At 39.4% G+C, this 19,801-nt stretch overlaps 1 protein-coding gene across 1 annotated transcript in view; it reads left to right on the top strand.

Annotated features, from left to right (window-relative positions):
• The window catches only part of ARMC3 (armadillo repeat containing 3), a 64,827-nt gene that overhangs the window by 34,153 nt on the left and 10,873 nt on the right, over positions 1 to 19,801 (top strand). Inside the window, exons 12-16 of the mRNA XM_014945879.1 lie at positions 10,095 to 10,344; positions 11,514 to 11,650; positions 15,054 to 15,222; positions 16,094 to 16,194; positions 17,272 to 17,364. Coding sequence (XP_014801365.1) covers positions 10,095 to 10,344; positions 11,514 to 11,650; positions 15,054 to 15,222; positions 16,094 to 16,194; positions 17,272 to 17,364 — 750 coding nt within the window. The remainder of the gene's footprint in view (positions 1 to 10,094; positions 10,345 to 11,513; positions 11,651 to 15,053; positions 15,223 to 16,093; positions 16,195 to 17,271; positions 17,365 to 19,801) is intronic.

Genomic DNA, 19,801 nt, shown 5'->3' with positions numbered 1-19,801 from the left:
TCCGCCTATTTTTTCCCATTTAGCGTATAATCAATTATTTTTGCTTTTCATGCATTTAGGATAAGCTAATCGTGTTCGATATAAATATGATATTAGTTAGAAGTAACACGTTAGTCAGTTAGTCAGACATTAATTTGACCAGCTCTTTTCTTCAGCATTGTCGTAGCATAAATGCCATTTCTAATAACTGTCTTCATAAATCTGGCAATGTCTGAATTCTGGGCACCTAATGGAGTTACTACTAAGGAAAAACATATGCTCTGAAATTTAGAGCTTTGTACTGGACATGAAAACTAATTAACAGCCTCAATAATATTTGTCTTAAATTGTTTATTTTAAGCGCAAAATTTATAGCATTCAGTTAGGGTTTGGTCTGGGGGAAGAAGGAAAGGGATGGTTTTTGTTCAGCTGTACTAAGGGCTGCAGGAAATTGTGGTACATGACAGACTTATGATCTGGTAGAATATTTCTCCTGGGGTTTATAATTAGTGTGACGTTACATATTTCTAAGTATTATATCTGTATTCAAAATAGTGAAGTGTCATCCTCAAAATTGAGAAGTCAACAAGCTTGATGTCATTTAATTGTCTAGTTCTCTAATTCTTCACAGGAATCAGTGGACCTATTTACGTTAGCAAAATTATGTCCATATAGGCAGTTACAGGCATTATCACGGCATCTGAATGTATGCTTTCTCAAATGCATCAAGATTTCCAAGATTTGGGAGTAGGTTGGGGATAGGGAGGTAGGTTGGGAGCTCACTGATTATGGGCAGTGCCCAGCGAGGAGAAAGCGAGTTGTGCCTTTGACTTCTGTGGGTGTTGCATTGATTCCAAACTGAAATTCATATATACGGATCTAATGACCCAAAAATACATCCTTAGTCTATTCCATGTGGATAATGCCCACCTGTAGTGAGAGTCTTGCACCTTCTTAATGACGATTTTCAGTATCCACAACAGATTTTTATGGTTTTTAAGATGGGTATGGCTGTCAAATTTAAAGAATGTCTGGTTTTCTCACATTTCAAATTTTGTGACTATTATTGGGAAGCAATGATTATTACTGTTACGTAGTAATATCACGAGGTAGTCATCTTCCTTATTAGACCATGGGAAACTTCTTCATAGCTTTTTGCTTTCAAGATTGTAGATGGAACAAGATTCACATAAATGGATCAATATTGAAGAGTCGGTATTATGTAAGATAATAAACTCGCATGAATATATGTTTTAATTTATGAGAACAGGAACAAACATTTCTAGTACCTGAGAGCTACATTTAAGAACAGAAATAGGTAATAATCCATTGTATAGGGCTTGTATTTTTTTATGGTTTAATAGTTCTTCTTTATAACATAAGTTTGTGTTTCTGAAGGAGGGAATCAACAATAGAATGCCACTGGCTGTATTGTGTAAGGGTAATATGTTTTAATACTGACCCCTAGTGACAGAATTACATTTTTGAGCTACTGTGCTGCAAGGTAAAGGGATTTTGTAGGGTTTTGTGGTTTGTGTTGTTATTTTTTACATTAGCTGGTATTCTGCTGAGCCCTATGCAAATACAGTTAACTCACGCCACAAACAGATTCCAGTTTTGACTTTCTCTTACTGTATATGGATAGTGTGATGGGTGCTATCCATCCACCATACTATGGACATGTGGAAAAGACAGAAAAAAAGACAACTCGGTCATTACCCAAGAGCTCACAAGCTTTTCCTTGCAAGTCACAGACATTGATTTCCATTGAAAACTGAAAAATGTTTTATGGTGAATTTCTCCCTTGGCAGAAAAGCTGAATCAAGGCCTAATGCTGAGATGTCATTCAGAAATGGGTTCCTCCGGTGACTTTACATCAGATGACTGATAGACAGCCCATGGACAGTACACTAAATGGTGCCCTGCTGGCAGGTGTGCAATGTTTCACTCAGCCAGCTGTTGGTTTTCTCTCTCAGATTTGTGAAGGTGTGGCTATATGGAAAAGTCCCTCTATGGACTCAGACACCATAACTGCATTTTGTTCTCAGTTCAGCTGCTCTTTCGCAAAAAAACCCAACAATTGTTATTCATTTTCCTTTTATGCATTTTGGACTTGATGGTCTTAAAGGTCTTTTCCAACCATAATGATTCCATGATTTTTTTTTGTTTGTTTTTAAATTCTGTTGCCTATCAGGCAACTTTATTGGAGACAAATGGAGAGCATTCATCTCTATCTAAAACAAATCTCATGTCACAGCATCTTAAAGTGCATGAGAACCTAAGTGTATCCAGAATAGTTTCAGCCAGAAAACAGAACACATCTAAATTGGGATACTGCTAACTATATAGAAGTTCTACCCCTTATAGATATTGCAGAATCATTTGGCCTGTTGATACTCTCTTACCTTCAAAGCCTTGCACTATGATCACTGTTTACTTTAGCTGTGGAAGGCTGGGATTTCACTCGGAGCCTGTGTGTTGTCACCTGTAACTTCCCATGGTAGATTTCTCTGGGATCAGATGAAATTTCTTTCTTCCTGGATGGAGACTCTAAAGCCTGGGAGAGAAAACTGTGTTTTTTGGAGTGGCACAAGTACAATTATTTCTCTGGAGTGTGCATCCCTACAGTGACATTCAGTGATACGCCCTGAAATGAATTATACTTTTTATGAATTAAAAGCTGCAATGGTTATTTTGTTTTTGAGTAAATTTCAGACAAATACTTTGGTGCTTTTACATGCACATTTTCTTTGTAGCACACTTCTAAATTACATGCAAATTATTTAAGTAGGTGCTTTAACTTTAGTATAGTGTGAAGTTATTTATTTTAAATGTGTATAAGTGTATTGCAGGTTTATGGCTGATCATGCAAACTGAATTCTGTCCTGCTGTGAATTTAACCTGTGCGCTGACTGTGGCATGTTGTCTAATTGGAGTGTCATACACACAACGGGGTAAAAATAAGCTTTCACAAGTAACTTTAAACATTTTGACTTGCAACCTCAGTAATTTTCTCTTAACATAGTAGCACATGATATTTAAAAGAGAAAACTAAAGTCATACATTTCTCCACTCTGAGTCATCATGAAAGCTTGAGCCTTAAGCAAAGCAAAAGAGATTGCTGCCATTTGAGGTACGTTAAGGTAAGCCCCTGTCATATTTTAAAATAGGTGTACTACAGCTTTAGAACTGAGATTTACATGACTTTGTCAGAAGAGTTCAGTGACAGACATTATAAGATCTCTGTGTATCACTAAATGAGTCAGGTATTACGGTCTCTGCTAACCCAGACAGTTTAAGGTTTTATTGCTTCCAGACCATGAGGTTTATTAAGTTTTGGATTTGTTGATGTTTTAACAAGATACTTGCCATTAAAAAACAGGAATAGACAGTTCAGTTCCTGAAATGGAAAATAAATATGCTTTGTTGATTTCATCAATATTTTTACTGTAGCACAAAGGGGCCCCAAATTGTAGACCATAGTCTCTTGTGCTAGATTCCCTTACTCAGAATAAACATACTGACGTTAATTTCCTTTGTATAGTGAAAAAAATGGAAGTAATATTAACCTTTAAATAAAATACAAGTGACTATATACACCAGTCAATTGCTTTTGAAAATAATTAAATCGCAAAGTGAAAATTTTGGTAAATGCAGAAGACATTTATTGGATGTGATTATTCTGATGACATAACAAGGCAAATGAAGAATACTAATACATTTAAGGGATAAAAATGAAGATGTTTCTTGAGCTTTTTCAGACTTCTGGTTATGATGTACCTTCTCAGTCAGAAATTACGTAATAGAGCTGGATCAAAAATGCCTTGGGTGAAAAAGAAGTCATGCGATTTAACACAGACAGAGTTGATTTTAAAAAATGTCTATGTAATTAGATGCATAATTCTTATGCATAATTTACATGCAATTATGTATGAAAATGAGATATGCACAGGCATAAATGGCTAGCTAAGCACCTCACACACAATCACAGTAATTTTGCACAGAAATTAAACATGCAGTTGCAAATACATTTGTTAAATGAAGTCCATAAGGAGTCCAATGGCCTTTGTGGGAAGGAAAAATTTGAATTTTTTTCTGAGCAGAAATTGCGTTAAATCCTCAGACAGAAGGGGAGAAGCAAACAGCATAGAAGTGAATAAAAATATAATATAATATAAACCAGTTTATGTTGTGGTAGAAGAAGCAAAACCAAACATACTTTACCATTTTTATGAAGTGTATAGTAGCATATAGTGTAAATGAAACACAATCCAGACTAAACAGTGGTGTGAAGCTGCACCTCTGCTGCTCCCTTCTCTCTCCCCTCCACGGGTTATGGGTTTGGGGGCAGCCTTGGTGGTTTCTGTCAGCTCTTTGAACACTGATAGTCGCTTTCTGTGTTAGGCTGGACCTTGTCTTCAGGAGGAGAAGCTAGCTGCACCATTCCCTATGCACTAAATAAATAATCCGTTATCTTTCTTGCCATGGCTAGGAGGCTTGGTCAGGGACCAGAGTTATTACACTTAATATGATGCCAACAAAGAGGTGGGTTTTGCCCCCGAGAGCTTATGGTCCTAAAAATGAAATAAAAACCCCCATGGAGTTTTGATGCAGTTTTTACTGATAATTATTTTCACAACATTCTACCAATGTCTGAGCTTTTCCTGAGCACCCCAGACAACTAAAGCAACAAAATATTCAGTTCAGTGAAATTCGTATGCATCTCCAAAGCAACTACTTAAAAAAAGTTTGTATTGTGAAACTTTTGGTAATGCTACAGTAAAAACAGCAAAGAAAACATTTGTTTTTCTCAAACTCTCAGCATTTATTCTGAGTCTTGAGTAATCTTTTAGAGAATTTTCAAAAAAATCTCTCAATAACTTGTTATGGGGTTTATTTAAAATTAATAATTTAAATTAAATAGTTGTTATCCAACCATCTAATGTTTGCCTTTCCAATGACACTTGAAAAAATATTTAGATATTTTTGGATACAGTAATTTGAATTTAATTGTAATGAGAATTTTACTGTTTCACTATGGGGCATGGTTAAGGTCATTAGGGTACCTGAACCAGGTATACCCTGGTTAAGGTAAATGCCTAACCCTGTTAGATTAGGCACTCTAATGATCATGACCACGTGCTTATAAGTCATAACATTTAAATTATTTTAACTTTAATTTGAGCTCTGCGATTTCTATGCCTATCTTGTTTGGTTTTTCTTGTTTGTTTGTTTGTGATTCAGATAGTCAGCTTCCACTTTTCAGAAACCCATGGTGATATTGCAAATGCAGCATCCTTTTCTTCCCCACTTTGCATTGTCTTCTTTCCTTTTCTCCAATCTTTTCTCTCCATGATTAAGGAAGTTGATGCATTTTGGATCTTTACACAACACGGAGGGAAAAAGCTGTGCATTTATATCTTTTACTCCTGTTCCACGCCAAAAAGTGTATGCTTTTTTTCAGCTAAACCCTCTAAGGCCCCCCTCTTCCTTGAGGACGTAGTCCTGTGGTGGGAGCACTGACCTCAGCAGGATGTGTCTGAGGCAGAGTGTGTTCTGGAGGCAGGGAGAGAGGATAACGCTGATCTACATTAGGCAAAGGCAGTGCTGGTAAAAGCTTCTTCCTCTGACGTTTGTTTCCTTGTAATAAAAAACCTACATATCTCTGCCCAAGCTGGAAGGGAACGAGGACCTCCATCCTTAGATCTTAATGTTGGAGTATTTCAGCACCTTAAAAACTTAAGCATATTCGTTCTTTCAGCTCCCTTCTGAGGTCAACCTCTTCTGTCTCTCCAGCACCTGGGGCTCCACGTCCCGGGGTGACAGCACTATTTCTGTGTTCTCCAAAGGGCTATGGGGTAGGAGTGAGCTGAACTATGGATTCCCCTTTCTTCCCTCTTCCCTCATAACCTCTTCTGTACGCATCTCTGTTACCAGGGCACAGCATTGCCCTCGGGTGTTCACACCCTCTTAAAATTGTGTTCTCAAAGGTATTGGTTACCTTCAACTCTCATTACCTGCTGTTGTCACTCCTACTGTGATTTCTCTTTGCCTGGTGATCCATTGTGCTACTGGATTAAACTATACTCGTGAAACTGTGATTCGAAATGAATCTGTGCAGAACTAGAATGCAGGATTGAAATAAATATGTATGATTGTCTAAATCAGTGGTTCTCAACCTTTTTGAAGTTGAGTGGCACTTGAGAAAATTGGCTGTGCTCTGTACCTTGTTGAGGTCAACTCTGACTGTATGAGGAGTTGTCACCTTGCTCTTTGGTTAAGTAGTTGTGTACTTGCTGGTTTCCTGGAAATTATAGTAAATCTGCTTATAATGTGATTGGCTACGTCTTTCAGTTCCGTGTGTCATCCTGGGATCAGTCTGTTGGGGACTATACATTTATTAGGGTTTCCTGTGGGAGAATACATGTTATTTGGTGTAGTATAGAAATAGTAAGTCCCGTGCTGACTGCAGAAGTATTGGCTGTACTACACCTGAGCCATGCAGTGACACATTTCACGAGTAGTGGATCTGTCCCATAAATCCTGGAATTTCTGTGTGTCCGTTGTAGAGGAAAACCTGTTTGATTTTGTTTGGTTGGGGTTTTTTTTTTATTTCCTGGATAAGCTATGGTGTATGTACTGCGTAACGCTGTAAATCTGATAGCTCGTGGACATGCCTTACCGTGCGTGGCTGTGTGGGTGTATGGAGAGTCTCTCCCACACGCTGCCAGCAGGCACGGCGTGTCCTTGTTACACGTGCTAGGAATGGGATGTTTTCCGGTAAACCTGCCATACATGTGGTGTGTGGCTGCTCCTTACATGTGCAATCAACATGTCCAGGATTCCTTCATATACAGCAGCCTGGATAGAGCTCCAGGGCTCTTGAAGCTGGAAATCTGGATAAAGTTTTCATGGGAAGAGCAGACAATATTAACCAGAGAGCCTAGAAATACAGTGCCCTCACCTAAGGAAAAAAAAAAAAACCCAACCAGCCAAACAAAAATCAAACCAAACCAACCAACCAAAAAAAACCCAGCAAAAAATAAAACCCAAACAAAGCACTTTCAGCCCTTCTTTATCTGGTCAAGGAGGGAAGGGGAGGGAGGACATGCAGATAAGGGAAAAAAAAAAAACCCAACCAGCCAAACAAAACCAAGACCAAACCAAAAAACTAAAAAAAAAACCAACATAAAACCCAAACAAAGCATTTTCAGCCCTTCTTTATCTGGTCAAGGATGGAAGGGGAGGGAGGACATGCAGATAAGGAGAAATCCAGCTAATTGAAGACAGTGTGAGGAGCGTAGTGCAGGACATCTGGAAACATAGGATGCTCTTCTGAACAGACACTGAAGTGCTTGCGTTAAAGTTACTGGTGCTCTAGGAGGATTAATTAGCCAACACCAAGCTGGCCCTATACCTTTATGCTGCACCCAAGCTCATAACCCTACAAACCTTCAGTCCCTGGATTGCTGCCTTTTCCCTGGTTTTCCAAACTGGCCCTATACCTTTATGCTGCACCCAAGCTAATAACCCTACAAACCTTCAGTCCCTGGATTGCTGCCTTCTCCCTGGTTTTCCAAACCTGCCAGCCTGCCAGCCTTCCTCCCCGCTGTGCTCCATCACCACCTGTGAGCTGCCATCGCCTCGTAGCGGAGGCAGAGATCGGGCTGACGAAGCATGGATGCAGGACCTGCATCCCCCTCTCTCCAAATCCAGTTTGGAGCTACCTGCCCTAAGATGAGTTCTCAGCCAGATGGACACCACGGTGCCCACGTAATGGGATTTTACAGCACAGGTTGGCAAGTATTCTGCTTTCTATCCTCTTTGCATAAGCCTGTGACTATCAGCATTCCTGGCGTTTTTTGTTTTGTTTTTATGAATGCCTTGACACTCTTTGACAGCATACTTCTTTCTTGTCTATGTAATACTTCTAAGCCTGTCTTTATTTTGTAACTGTGAAAGTTACCAAAAGGTTAGTTGGATTTTGATAAAACACTGTTACAGTAAAAATAAGATTCTCACATCCAGATTTCTCTTATTAATGTGTTGACAGAAATTTAGCAAAACTTATAAAGAATGTGCACTCTTTGGTTGTTGAAGCGCTCAGATATGCTTCTATAGAGGTGGGAGGGTTTGTTATGTTTCTGATAGAGCCAAAATGTACTAAAAGAGGGTATAAAAAGCAGTTGCAAGGAAAATTCAAATTGCCATCTGCACATTTCCATTGCTAACAGTATTGCCAACTTTTGTTTAACAAACAGATGAGCCCAATGTAAAATTACTAAGAGCAGATAGTAAATTGGACATATGCCTCAAATCATTTGATCAAATGTTATATACAAACTCAGAAGGAAGACAATTCAATTTTTATAGTGTGCTGGATTACAGTGACATTGGAAAAAGCAGCACTGAAACAAATGAAAGATGATACAAAGAAATAAGTTCCTGTTGTTTGGTAGGAAGCAAAGTTTTGGCAAGGAGGTCAACAAGAATCTGAAGTTATGGAATATCTTATGGCATCTGAAGAATTTAAACTACATTTGTACGTTTGTATCAGTAGTCTCTTTGCCTGTGGCAAAGAAATCAAAGCATACATAATGCGGTGGTAACCCAGAAACGTATGGCTCTTCAGATTTGTTAGAGCATGGTAATTTCCCCTTAGCCAGGCCAGGTTCTCTCTTCAGGGTCTGCATCACTTGTAGTCAGGAGTTTACTATCTTTATACAGCATGTCACCAGCTGCTTTCAGATAGATTCTTTACCTGATATTAAATATGAAATTGACTTTTTTTTTCTTTTAAAAGGCACTATCCCAGTGAGTGCCAGAATATTTAAGTCATTTGCAAATGTCTCCTCTAATAGTGCAGCTGCCTGCACCTTCTGCTGCCTCCTGCCTGAAGCTGCTATTTCCTTACTAGTGCTTCTTCAACTGGTTTGTGTGGTTTTTTTCTTGCACGTTCTCTAACCTAAACCTATGAAATGATCCATAACAAAATCCCAACAACTTACTAGTGCTTCTTCAACTGGTTTGTGTGTTTTTTCTTGGACGTTCTCTAACCTAAACCTATAAAATGATCCATAACAAAATCCCAACATTCTTCCTCCATTTTATTTGCCGATGGGTGGTTTTGCACGTCCAGCTTAGAACGTGGCCACACCGGTGTTTGCCCCAGCGCTGCTGAGGGGCAGCACCTTCTTCAGCCACGGCCACAACATCACCTGGGAGCAGAGGCAATATTTAAACCTGATCTGCTGCTCACGGACCAGTTGATGTGGCACCACAGCCATAGTCAGCCCTGTGCCCATGTGTCTGTCGTGCTCCTGCTGTCTCAATCAGGTTGTATAAAACCGGCTCAATAGACCACCCTCCGATGACCAAACTGCACCATGAACACCTACTCGGTAAGAGTGGCAGAAGCTTGGTGTGCTGTGTTCCTGCCACCTGGGTATCCCATCACAGAAATTTATGGAGACAGCAAAAAGAACAACAGCATGCTATAATCCTTACTGGGAGAAGTGCTGGAGTGATTATGGAGAGAGGTGATAAGAGTCTGCAGAAGCATCTGCCTGGAACTAAAGTTATGGAAATTCTGCATGTTTGAAAATATGCAAGATTTAATTCACTTGTTCAAAACCATGGAAAGAATCCATGTCCTAGTAAGTTAAAGAAGAAAAGAGGAAATGGGCACAAGCTTGAACATAAGAAGTTCCACCTAAACTTGAGGAGGAACTTCTTTCCTGTGAGGGTGGCAGAGCCCTGGCAGAGGCTGCCCAGGGAGGTGGTGGAGTCTCCTTCTCTGGAGACATCCAAAATTGGCCCGGACACCCTCCTGTGGGACCTGCTCTGGGTGGATTTGCTTTGGCAGGGGGTTGGACTGGATGATCTCCAGAGGTTCCTTCCAACCCCATGGGATTCTGTGGTTCTGTTTGTGACCTGGTTTGTCTGCGTACGTTGCGCCTCGCAAACTTCACACAGAGTCATATATAAATGACATACATGTATTTATATATATATAAAATCTTGCAATGTAGTACTAATGTAGTTGGTCAATCACGCTAGGATGAAGAAATGTCCTAAAATAACAAAGATATTTATTTTTTCCTTCATTTTGCTAGGGCTGTTGCTGAGGCTGAAGTAGCTGAGCCATTAGTAAATCTCTTGAGCTCTGGGAGGGACGGAGCGGTCGCTCACGCCGCCACAGTGCTGACAACTCTGGCCACCCAAGAGCCCTTCCGCAGGCGCGCGAGGAGACACGGTGTCATGGGAGCACTGACAGCACCCCTGGGCTCCCCCAACGGCCAGCTGCAAGGCAGGGCAGCCTCTGCCGTGGCTGCTTTTGGTTGTGACGCTGATGCAAGAACTGAGGTAAAGCTACCCTTCCAGGCTGGGGTTATTTATATTTCTGGATCCTGGGGTTGCTGTTATACCTACCTGGAATGCTTTCTATTTTGTCTCGGTCCTAGCAGTCCCAAGCTTTAGATAGTAACTTATTTTTTGCTTTCATCGCAGGCTTGTTCAGCTCAAATTAGGTCAGTTTGTCACGAGAACTTGGAAAGGGTTTTCTTTAATTTGTATTATTACTGCCATATTTTCTTGCACCAAATTAATGTTTTACAGCTTTCCAGTGGCTTCAATGAGCTTTAACCAGGGCTATATCTTAATCCCCACGTCTATGAGCACTAAACATCAAGGTTTCTTTCAGCTGCAACTGTCGGCTCAACTTTGAAGATGAGAAGTTCTGTCCTCTTTACTCTCCCTCAGTGTAGTTCTGTTGCTCACTGTCAAGGCCTGTACAGCAATGTCTGACCTTCAATAATAACATACTGGGTGAGCACAGAGTAAATGTAATTCAGACAAAATTCAAACTGCAATTAGTGCCTTGATCAGTGGCATCCAGCAGGTCGAACTTTTTGCTGCCTATCAATGGTCATGCTATTTTCCTCTCATAAATAAGGATGATGCTCTGTGCATTCATGGATCCTAAGCTACGGTTTTCTCATGGATCAAGGCTGCTAATTAGGACATGAATAAGGGGCATAGATAATTAATCTACCTCTTTCAGTGTCCTTAAAATGTCTTTCTCTTCAAAAATCCAAATGAGCAATATTTCCTCCAGCGTGTATGGGAAAGATACTATAGCACACAAGAGAATAGGACGTTAATAAGATTGTCATACATACAATACAATACAAATTCTAATATATTGTGATGTAAATTAGTTGCTAGGAGGCAACAGAACACAGAAAAAGCTGTGTAACTCTCCATGGCAGTCTTGGGTTGCACGGTCTCTTTGGTTTCCACACCACAACCTAATAACTGAACAGCAAGGCAGAGCCAGAAGGGATGTGTGCCTTGTACCGCTCGCTTCAGCTCCAGCACATGCAGAGTCCAGAAAAGCACAGAATCTCTGTAAATGGCCTTTGCACCAGCCCAGCATAGCTTCTCTGCAAGGCTTGAACGTTTTGGAAGGTGAATTTCACACCTTGCTGGGAGAGACGAAATATTTAAGTGGCAATGTCTTCATTTTTTAATAGTTAAGAAATGCAGGTGGACTGGAACCCCTCGTTGAATTGCTGCATTCTAGGAATAAAGAAGTCAGAAGAAATGCCTGTTTGGCTGTTACGGTCTGTGCCAGTGATGAACCAACTGCTGTTGAACTGTGCAGGCTAGGGTGAGTAGAAACAGTATCAAGGGGCAGAGGGAAGATTCTGATGTGAGTCCTCTGTTCAGTCAATCTTTACGTATTTATAGCAGAATAACAAAGATAAGCTGGACTTTTTGGTAAGCAGAAACTGCTTTTGCACCACAGATGTTACAGATGAAAGGGTATTGATTTTAAGTAACAGAAGCCTTAAGAAAAAATGCAAGACTGAAGAGACAACTGTCTGGAATTATAAAAATGTTTATTGTTTTTGTGACTGAATTAGGCTTTATGAAGGTGTGTGTGTATCAGTCAAAATTACATTCTGCAGTGCCCTATACATATGAAACTGAAATTAAGGTTTCAGGCTAAGTTCAATATACAGTAAATTGTACTTATTACACAGAGGCTAAATTTTATTTACAAGGTCTGTTTAGCTGCAGGTGTGCTTAAGTGCCACATAAAAGAGATTCTATTTTACTCCTTCTTAGAAACTCCAAGTTCCATATATTAATATCTGAATTACAAAAGGTTATAAGAATTATGACACAGGTTTACTTATAAAGGGTGACTTTTTTAGTTATTGTTAAATTAAAATATGCATAATTGCTCTACTCCCTCTACTGGACACTTACTGCACAGATACTTAAAATCCATCTATGAGGGGATTCTGCAGAGTGAGGATCTCAGAAATTTAGGTCAGGAGGGCAATTCAAAGGTGATGTTATCATCTGCTCACTGTAAGGTAATCAGGTTCACTGACATATTTTGATTATTCAGTGTAAATACCAATTCTGAGGGGGTCTCAACCTGTAGTTTCCTTACAATTAGGAGGGGTTTCCGAGTTCTAAATATCCTTCACAGCACATCAATCCAACTACACATTGTCCTACTTTCAGTGGGATTGAATAACCAGCTTTTTATAGCAACTTCAGTTTAACGACTTGAATTCTCTCATGTCCCATGTCCCTCTCTCAGTTTCCTTTTCATGACAAAGTAAAGGTGTTAAACTTCTTGTTTTGAAATCTTGTGTCATTTTGTCACACGTCTCTGAATTTCTCCCATTTGTTTATGCCATTTTGAAGTGCTGTCTCCCAGCCTGGATGAAGTACTTCAGCTGAGGTCAGACCACCATCAAATAAAGCTCAGTAATTATTTTCTAAACCTTGCATATAGCACTGTTCTTATTTAATCCTTTCTTTGTGACAGTATCGGAGTAGGACTCTAATTTATGTGTCCTTCCAGTTGGAAAGCATGTTATTGATAACAATACATTAAGCATAGTTTTTCAACCAGTCAGGCACTACATCATGTTATTTTCATGTAGATCATATTTCCCTGACTTGCTCATGAGTATTCAAGTAGGAATCTGTGAAAAGACTTATTAAAGTCAAAACATATCTCAAAGTCAACTCGTATCTTCTTCTGCCTATACATTAAGTCAGTTACCCTATCACAGAAAGGATTAGATTGCCTTTACATGATTTATTCTTGACAAATACATAATGGCTATTTCTTATCTCTTGTTGCTTGCAAACTGATTGCTTAATAATTTGATACGGTGTTCTTTGGACACTGAAATTTGGCCGAATGATCTCTATTACAATTTCTTTGTTCTTCATTTTTCAAATCTAGATACTATCTTTGCCCTTCTTCACTCTCCTGGCACCTAGCCTGTCCTCCCTGAATTTTCAAATACAATTATAAATAGTTCAGAGGTTGCTTTTGCCAATTCATAGAGTAGTGTGAGGTAAGTGTCCCCTGGGACTGCAAACTTTGTCTCCTCAAACTTATTCTAGACACGTTAAGCCTACTGATTCTGCCTCCTTGTTAGTATTACTGCCAGGCATCTGCTTGCAACTCTTCTATGAAAACTGAAGCAAAAAAGGCATCAGACACTTCAGTCTTTTCTGTGCCATCTGTTATGAGTTTTCTTCCCACATTGAGTAATAGGCCTACATTTTCCTCTCTGACTTGTAGCATATGAAACATTTATTTTTGTTTCGGTCCCTGAACAGTTGTGTCTTGCTTTGCCTGTGGGTCTTTTGGGTTTGTCCCTTACTTTTTCTTTTCAGTTGGAAGTGTCAGTGCTTCCATTTCTGTATGAGTCCTTTTTTTTTCGGTTTTTGGGTCTTCACAGAATTTTTGGTGCAGCTGTATTTGTCCATTTTTGTCCTGTCTTTCCTCCATACGAGGGGGTTCATGTGCCATTGTGCCTGTAATGTCATCTGGTTTAGACACTGCTGAACACATTAGCTTTTCCTTATTCTTTTTCCCCTTTAAGATTTTTCCTTGCTGGTTACCTGACTCTGTTGCAGTATGCTGTATGACAAATAGCCTGTTCTGCTCTTCCAGTATTTTCTCCCATTGCTCTCTTCTAAAAGACAAGGTTGCCATTTGCCTCGCCTGAAAAGCTTGTCCTCTGGAATTCATCTGAGGTACCTTCATAAGTCTACGTTGTAAACGTCCACAGCTGAGGCTCCCTGTGTAGATCACAGAGAGAAATGGGCAGTCTAAACATGGAGTTCATTTTATTTATATATATATATATATCAAAATAATCAATTCCTTAGGATGTGAAGAATGTCTGCATGTGTGTATATACACACACAGATATAAATTTGGGTATGTACACACACATACACACATGAATATACTGAACTCTATTTTTTCTGTTTTTTTTTTTTCATTCCTAAACAGTTCCAGAATTGCCCTGTGCTATGGTCTCCTGATTCAGCTTCCTTTATCTTCTTAGTGAGCTATTCCTTAGCTTTTCAGGTCAGAAGTTATCAGTGTGTGGGGCTCAGCACCACAAGGAGGTTAAGAAATGAATTCCTCTCCTCCCATGTCCCCACACGACTGTTTGTTTCTACCCCCGTGCTGCAAAACTCCTGCCACCCTGGTGGTGCTGACACAACTGCTTGTGTTGCCGTGCTCCTCCGTGTTGAGCAAGTCTCTGCCAACTGTGCCTCCTCCAAACACAGTGAGAGTCCTAAACCAGAAGGATTCCCATGTTGTGTGATGCACAACTGCAACCTGCAAATTGCAACGGAAAGAAAGAGAGAGATTGTATCACTTGGTCAGCTCTGAACATTATTCCTTTTCTAATTACTTTTAAATCCTTCTTTTTCTGAAGTTCTCCGTGGTGCCTGACATTCTTCTGATGAAACGTTGCAGTGTCCTGCCTGCATTTCTTTAGGTCACAGTTAAACTGCCTAAAGGAGTGGCTTTGGAGCAGTTTGGGGTGATTTCCTCCTCTAGGGAAAGAATTCCCTGCAGCACAGCCAGCCCCTTGCTGGCCCAGAGGGCACAAGGCCAGCGCTTGGAAATGAATCTCTCTTGGCCTCTGTAATGCTGAAAGCTAACTCTGAACTGTATAATAACAATTAATTGGTATTTAATGATGAATTAGCCTTTGTAATTTGTTTAACAGCGCTTTAGACATCCTAGAAGAAATTAATCTATCAATGGTGCGCAGAAAAAACTATAGTGAAGCTGCTCTGGAAATGTTACTTGATAACAATCTTTCCCAAAAGTACAGCCGGATGGGATATTTATCATCAAGTAATATCATTACTGATGGATTCTATGATTGTGGTCAGGTAAGCTACTTTAAATAAATTCCTCTGCTTAGAAAGAGTAAATTTTTCTTCTTGCTTTAAAAAAATGTAAGAATACTTTAGCAAAACCCAGACTCTGGCAATGTAAAATTCTTTGTTTTCTTGTCCTGAAGTTTTCCAGCTTTTATACTTATTTCTTTTGATTATCTTTCTTCATGGATGAAATCTCATCCTCTTCATGCTATTCCCCAGTTGCAATCTTCTTCCTAATCCTAAATTCCTTCCCAGATCCTTTCTCAAACCTTAGTTATTCTGGTCTCTTTCCCTGCAATATACTTAATACTGACCTGACACTGAATGACCTGTGGACTTTTTGTTTGTTTATTTTCACATAAAGAAGTAAAGAGTTCACATTTTCACCTTGGTCAGGAGCCTTTCTCTCACAAAGCAGTGTTTATATATAAGGACTAACTCCGGTATCACTTATTAGTGCTGAGTATAAATCTGAGAAGGACTTTTCAAAATGCCTAAATGAATTAGAAATACCAATCTTACCGAAAATCAGTGAAATACCTGGTCCTAAAGCACTTGGTTGCTTTTGAAAATTCCTATCTTGTAAAGGCTTCAGAGGCAGGAACATTTACTTATTCAAGAACTGTTTGGAATGACATAGTAACAATAACTACAAGTTCAATAATTTATAAACAATCTTTTCGGAGAAAATTGATGAAGAAAAAGCAAATGAAGAAGAAAACAATTTCAGGCATTTTGAATGGCTTTATAAGTTCTTGTGTAAGTCTTCTGTTAAGGATTAGGAATTTTAAATTACTCTGTAGATATCTTTTCAATATATTTTTTCTCTTCATCTTTAACTGAACAGAACACCTTATCTTTTATGCTAATTTTCTTGTAGATAAAACCTGGAGTGAAATTTTTATCTTTGAAGGAACTGAGTATGCAAGAGCTGACTGACCAGCGGGCCGTAATCTTCATTAATGCTAAACCACAAGAAGAGTGAGTCGTGTTTGATCTACCAGCATTTATTGCAATAGCTCATCTTTTCCATCATTTCCACTGTTTCCAGTACAAACTACATAGTATAGATATATAGACACATATATAAAATAGATCTGTTGTAATCCCAGTGCAGTGCTGCATTTTCTAGAAGGCAAGGGATGTGTATTTTGTAAAATAAGAATTTGGAAAATAACTTTTTTTTTTTTCCCTCTAGACAGAAAAGATTTATTCAACTTAGCTGTTAAGACTCGTTCATTTAACACCCCTTGATTCCTGGTGGTGGGACACTCAGTGTTTTATTGGTTATAACAAAGCTTGTCATCTGCCATGATTATTATGTTAACTAAGCTGAATGTCAACATTTGACATTGAAACCCATGATTTGATGATCTTCTTGTACAGAACAAATGCTTGGAGTTTTAAGCACAACATCCCAAGAGGGGGGACAAAGCCAAGCACGGAGCTTTCGGGCTTGATAAAGAACCTGTGTCCATTTCCTCTCTGTTGAAGCTGAAGCCAGCCTAACAAATCTTCTTCCATTTGAATGCAGGAAGTTGCTATTGGCCTTGTTTAACTGGGAGTCATTTGCTGTAAACAGTCCCACAGATCAAAGAATGCTCCACCAATATTTTGCAAGTTCAAAACCTTCTTCTCTGTCAACACCGTGTATTTCGTTTACAGTATCATTAGCTTCCCTTTTAAGCTTGTATATGACACTGTAAAGATGTCTGAGAATATCTGTGACAAATGAAACTTCCATGCTCTTTGTTGATCCTTAGTGTTGTCTTTAACTATCAGCTTTTCTTTCTTTGACTTTGATACAGCTTCTTGCCTTTGCACCTTGGCAGCAGTCTCACTCCTCAGTTACTTTTTTGTCCATCATTTGGTATTCCATACTTCATCTCTGATCCCTGAGTCAATATCCAGTTGACAAGTGGTTATCTTATTTCTTTCATTTATATACTTCCTAAGATTATATTTACTGTCCTTTAAAACCAGAGCTCCATTTTTACAGCTTAACATGCAAATACTAACTCTGCAAATAACACGCAAAAATATCTTGTTCTGTTTCAGTCTTGCAGTAGAGGAGAAGGAACAAGATTCATTTGATGAACTGGCTATCGTGTCGCCTTCTATTTCAAGAAGAAGCAGTAGAGAAAGAGCAAGGTATTGTCTTAAGATTTACTAGTTGTCAATGCTCTAACGTTAGAAATAGAATTCTGAGTGAAAAATGGTGATAGTTTGCTAAGGGCATACAAATGCTCAAATACAATGTTAAATATGTTTTCGGAGTCTTTCTTTCACCCCCTAATTGCAGTAATCTTCCTTTGTCTACCTTAGTCATTATTCATCCTCCCTCCCCATGCTGTATTTGAACATCTCCCATTTATTTAGCTGTTTTTCCTTTCAATATCCCTTGGAGGGAGTGAAATGCTGTCATTTTACAGCTTGACAACCAAGACACAGGGAAATTGGGGGTTGAAGTTCTTTCTCAGTTTAGAACCTTGTCCCATGAAAAGCTCCTACGCTGCCTACATGCCTCCTTATTTCTAGATTAAATTTCTTCCAGTGGAATTCCACAGATGACTAAAAGCTGGGAAGGGTGTGCTCAGAACTGGTCCAGTTTTGACAGCAACCAGCCAAAAAATGCCTCGCTCTTACAGGTCTCTCTCTGATCCCCACAATACACTGGGTATAATCCTGCACTCCTGGAAGTGTGGAACTGATCTGGTGGGCACGTCTGCTCACAACAAATAGGTCAGAACCTCTAACCTTGTTAGAAATTAAAGAAATTAATTTCCTTCTTTTGCAGAAAAATGATCTGAGGCTGCCCCTCCCACCTGCAGGTGGCTGATCTCAAGGTTTTGGGGGTTTAGCACTCTCATTCTGCTTCATTGTAGCTGTTCACTAACGAAGAGGCATAATGAGCAGAGCTTTCTACTTCAGCAGTTAGGACACCCATCTGAGAGAGGCGAGACCAAAGTTCTAGTCTTTGTCTTGATGACTTTTCATATAAAATGCTTAATCTTTAGTTTGCTCCTGTGGAAGAAAACTGAACGATGGTCTCTCAACCAAACAGGTGACTCTTTATGTAGAACAGCAGCACGATCCCAGCCACGGCAGAGCCTGGCAGAGAAGGCAGCTGTAATTGCCTAATTCAAAGGGAATGTTCAGGATTCCAAATCCAGTCCACATAGAGCCTCTTTGCTATCAATGGGATGGTGTCTGGACCTTGATAGGAATGTGATGTAACCTACAAATCTCCTCTGCTTTTGTGTTAGCTAACTTAGTGAGCTGATCATTTATCATGCTGGTTTCTGTGGCTCCCAGTCTTGACCTCCTAATTTTCCTTATTTTATGGTGGAGGGGGCCTTGGCCGTGCCTCGGGGCTGTTAATTCTAGTCAGTGGTGAGCAGGAGTTGTCTGGACAAAGGTCTTCACCGAGCAAAAGCAGCACTAGAGAAAAAGGGTTAAGCTATTATATTTTGAATTATATGTGTATCAGTTTGTTTAGAAGTGACATGTAGATTGTTGACAGATAATAGCTACAAATAAAACTGACTGTGAAGGGTTGAGGTTCTGACTTAAAGCAGGACCCAAATTGTGAGATAAGTCTATACAAAAGTTGTTGACTTTCAAGGCAGACATTTACATTTGACTCATTATTTGGGCTGCAAGCACTTCTGGAATTCAGTTTAAATCATTTTGTAGTAGATACCTGAGAGGGATCGTATGAACCGCATTGTGGAAGGTTCCTGTTTCAGGATGCAGAAGGGTAGATACTGCATCTTGAGTGTCTTCCCAGGCCTATTCTAGCTTCTGCTCATTTACCAGGTCCTCCAGATGCCCAGCATGCTCTGGTCACGACCCACTGTGCATATGCCAGTTTACTCAAAGGGAGCAGGAGGCAAAGGGAGATATTGAACCCCACTTAAGCTTGCTCTGCACCAGTGGGGGATCCTTCATCTCAGAAGATGCTCTGGAGTCATAGACTGTGTCTCATGGTCTCAAGCAGCCATGCAGAGCTCAGAGAACTGTTCAGACAAGATAATACGTGTGTTTATTACAGTGTGAGATGAGGATACCTTTGGATGGTTGCTTGTAATTTATGTCAGTTACACAGTAAATGCTCTGTTAGCAACCATGACACTTTTGGAAAGCAAAAAATTTTCTTTAGGAAAAAACAAATACCTGGCTCAATTTCGCATAATAAACTTTCAGGGATGCAAAGACTTCTTTCTTCAAGAATGAAATAATTGCTTTTGAATGTCATGATCAAGTTGTATGATTTATAACCCCATTGTCATTCATTTTGAATCCATAATTCATATATCATTATTATTATTAATTTGTGAGATATATGGGAGTTACTTGAAGGTCAGTATCTTACTCCAAGTCTCAAACAAGCTTAGACGTTTTCCTACATATTTTTTCCTTTGATCATATGTTTCTGTTCATCATTATTTTGGAAAGCACTACTGAACAGAGTTTAAAGCCATTGTTTTGAAAAAGTGATACTACTTTATATAAACCATAGTTGAAAGCGAAGAGAAAGGGCAGTTGTAATTGTCTGCTGGAAGTGTTTGAATTAGATGTAAAGGAA

Source organism: Calidris pugnax, unplaced genomic scaffold (assembly GCF_001431845.1).
Source record: "Calidris pugnax isolate Ruff unplaced genomic scaffold, ASM143184v1 scaffold19, whole genome shotgun sequence".
NCBI classification, from domain to species: Eukaryota; Metazoa; Chordata; class Aves; order Charadriiformes; family Scolopacidae; genus Calidris; species Calidris pugnax.
This window is presented reverse-complemented; position numbering and strand designations above follow the sequence as displayed.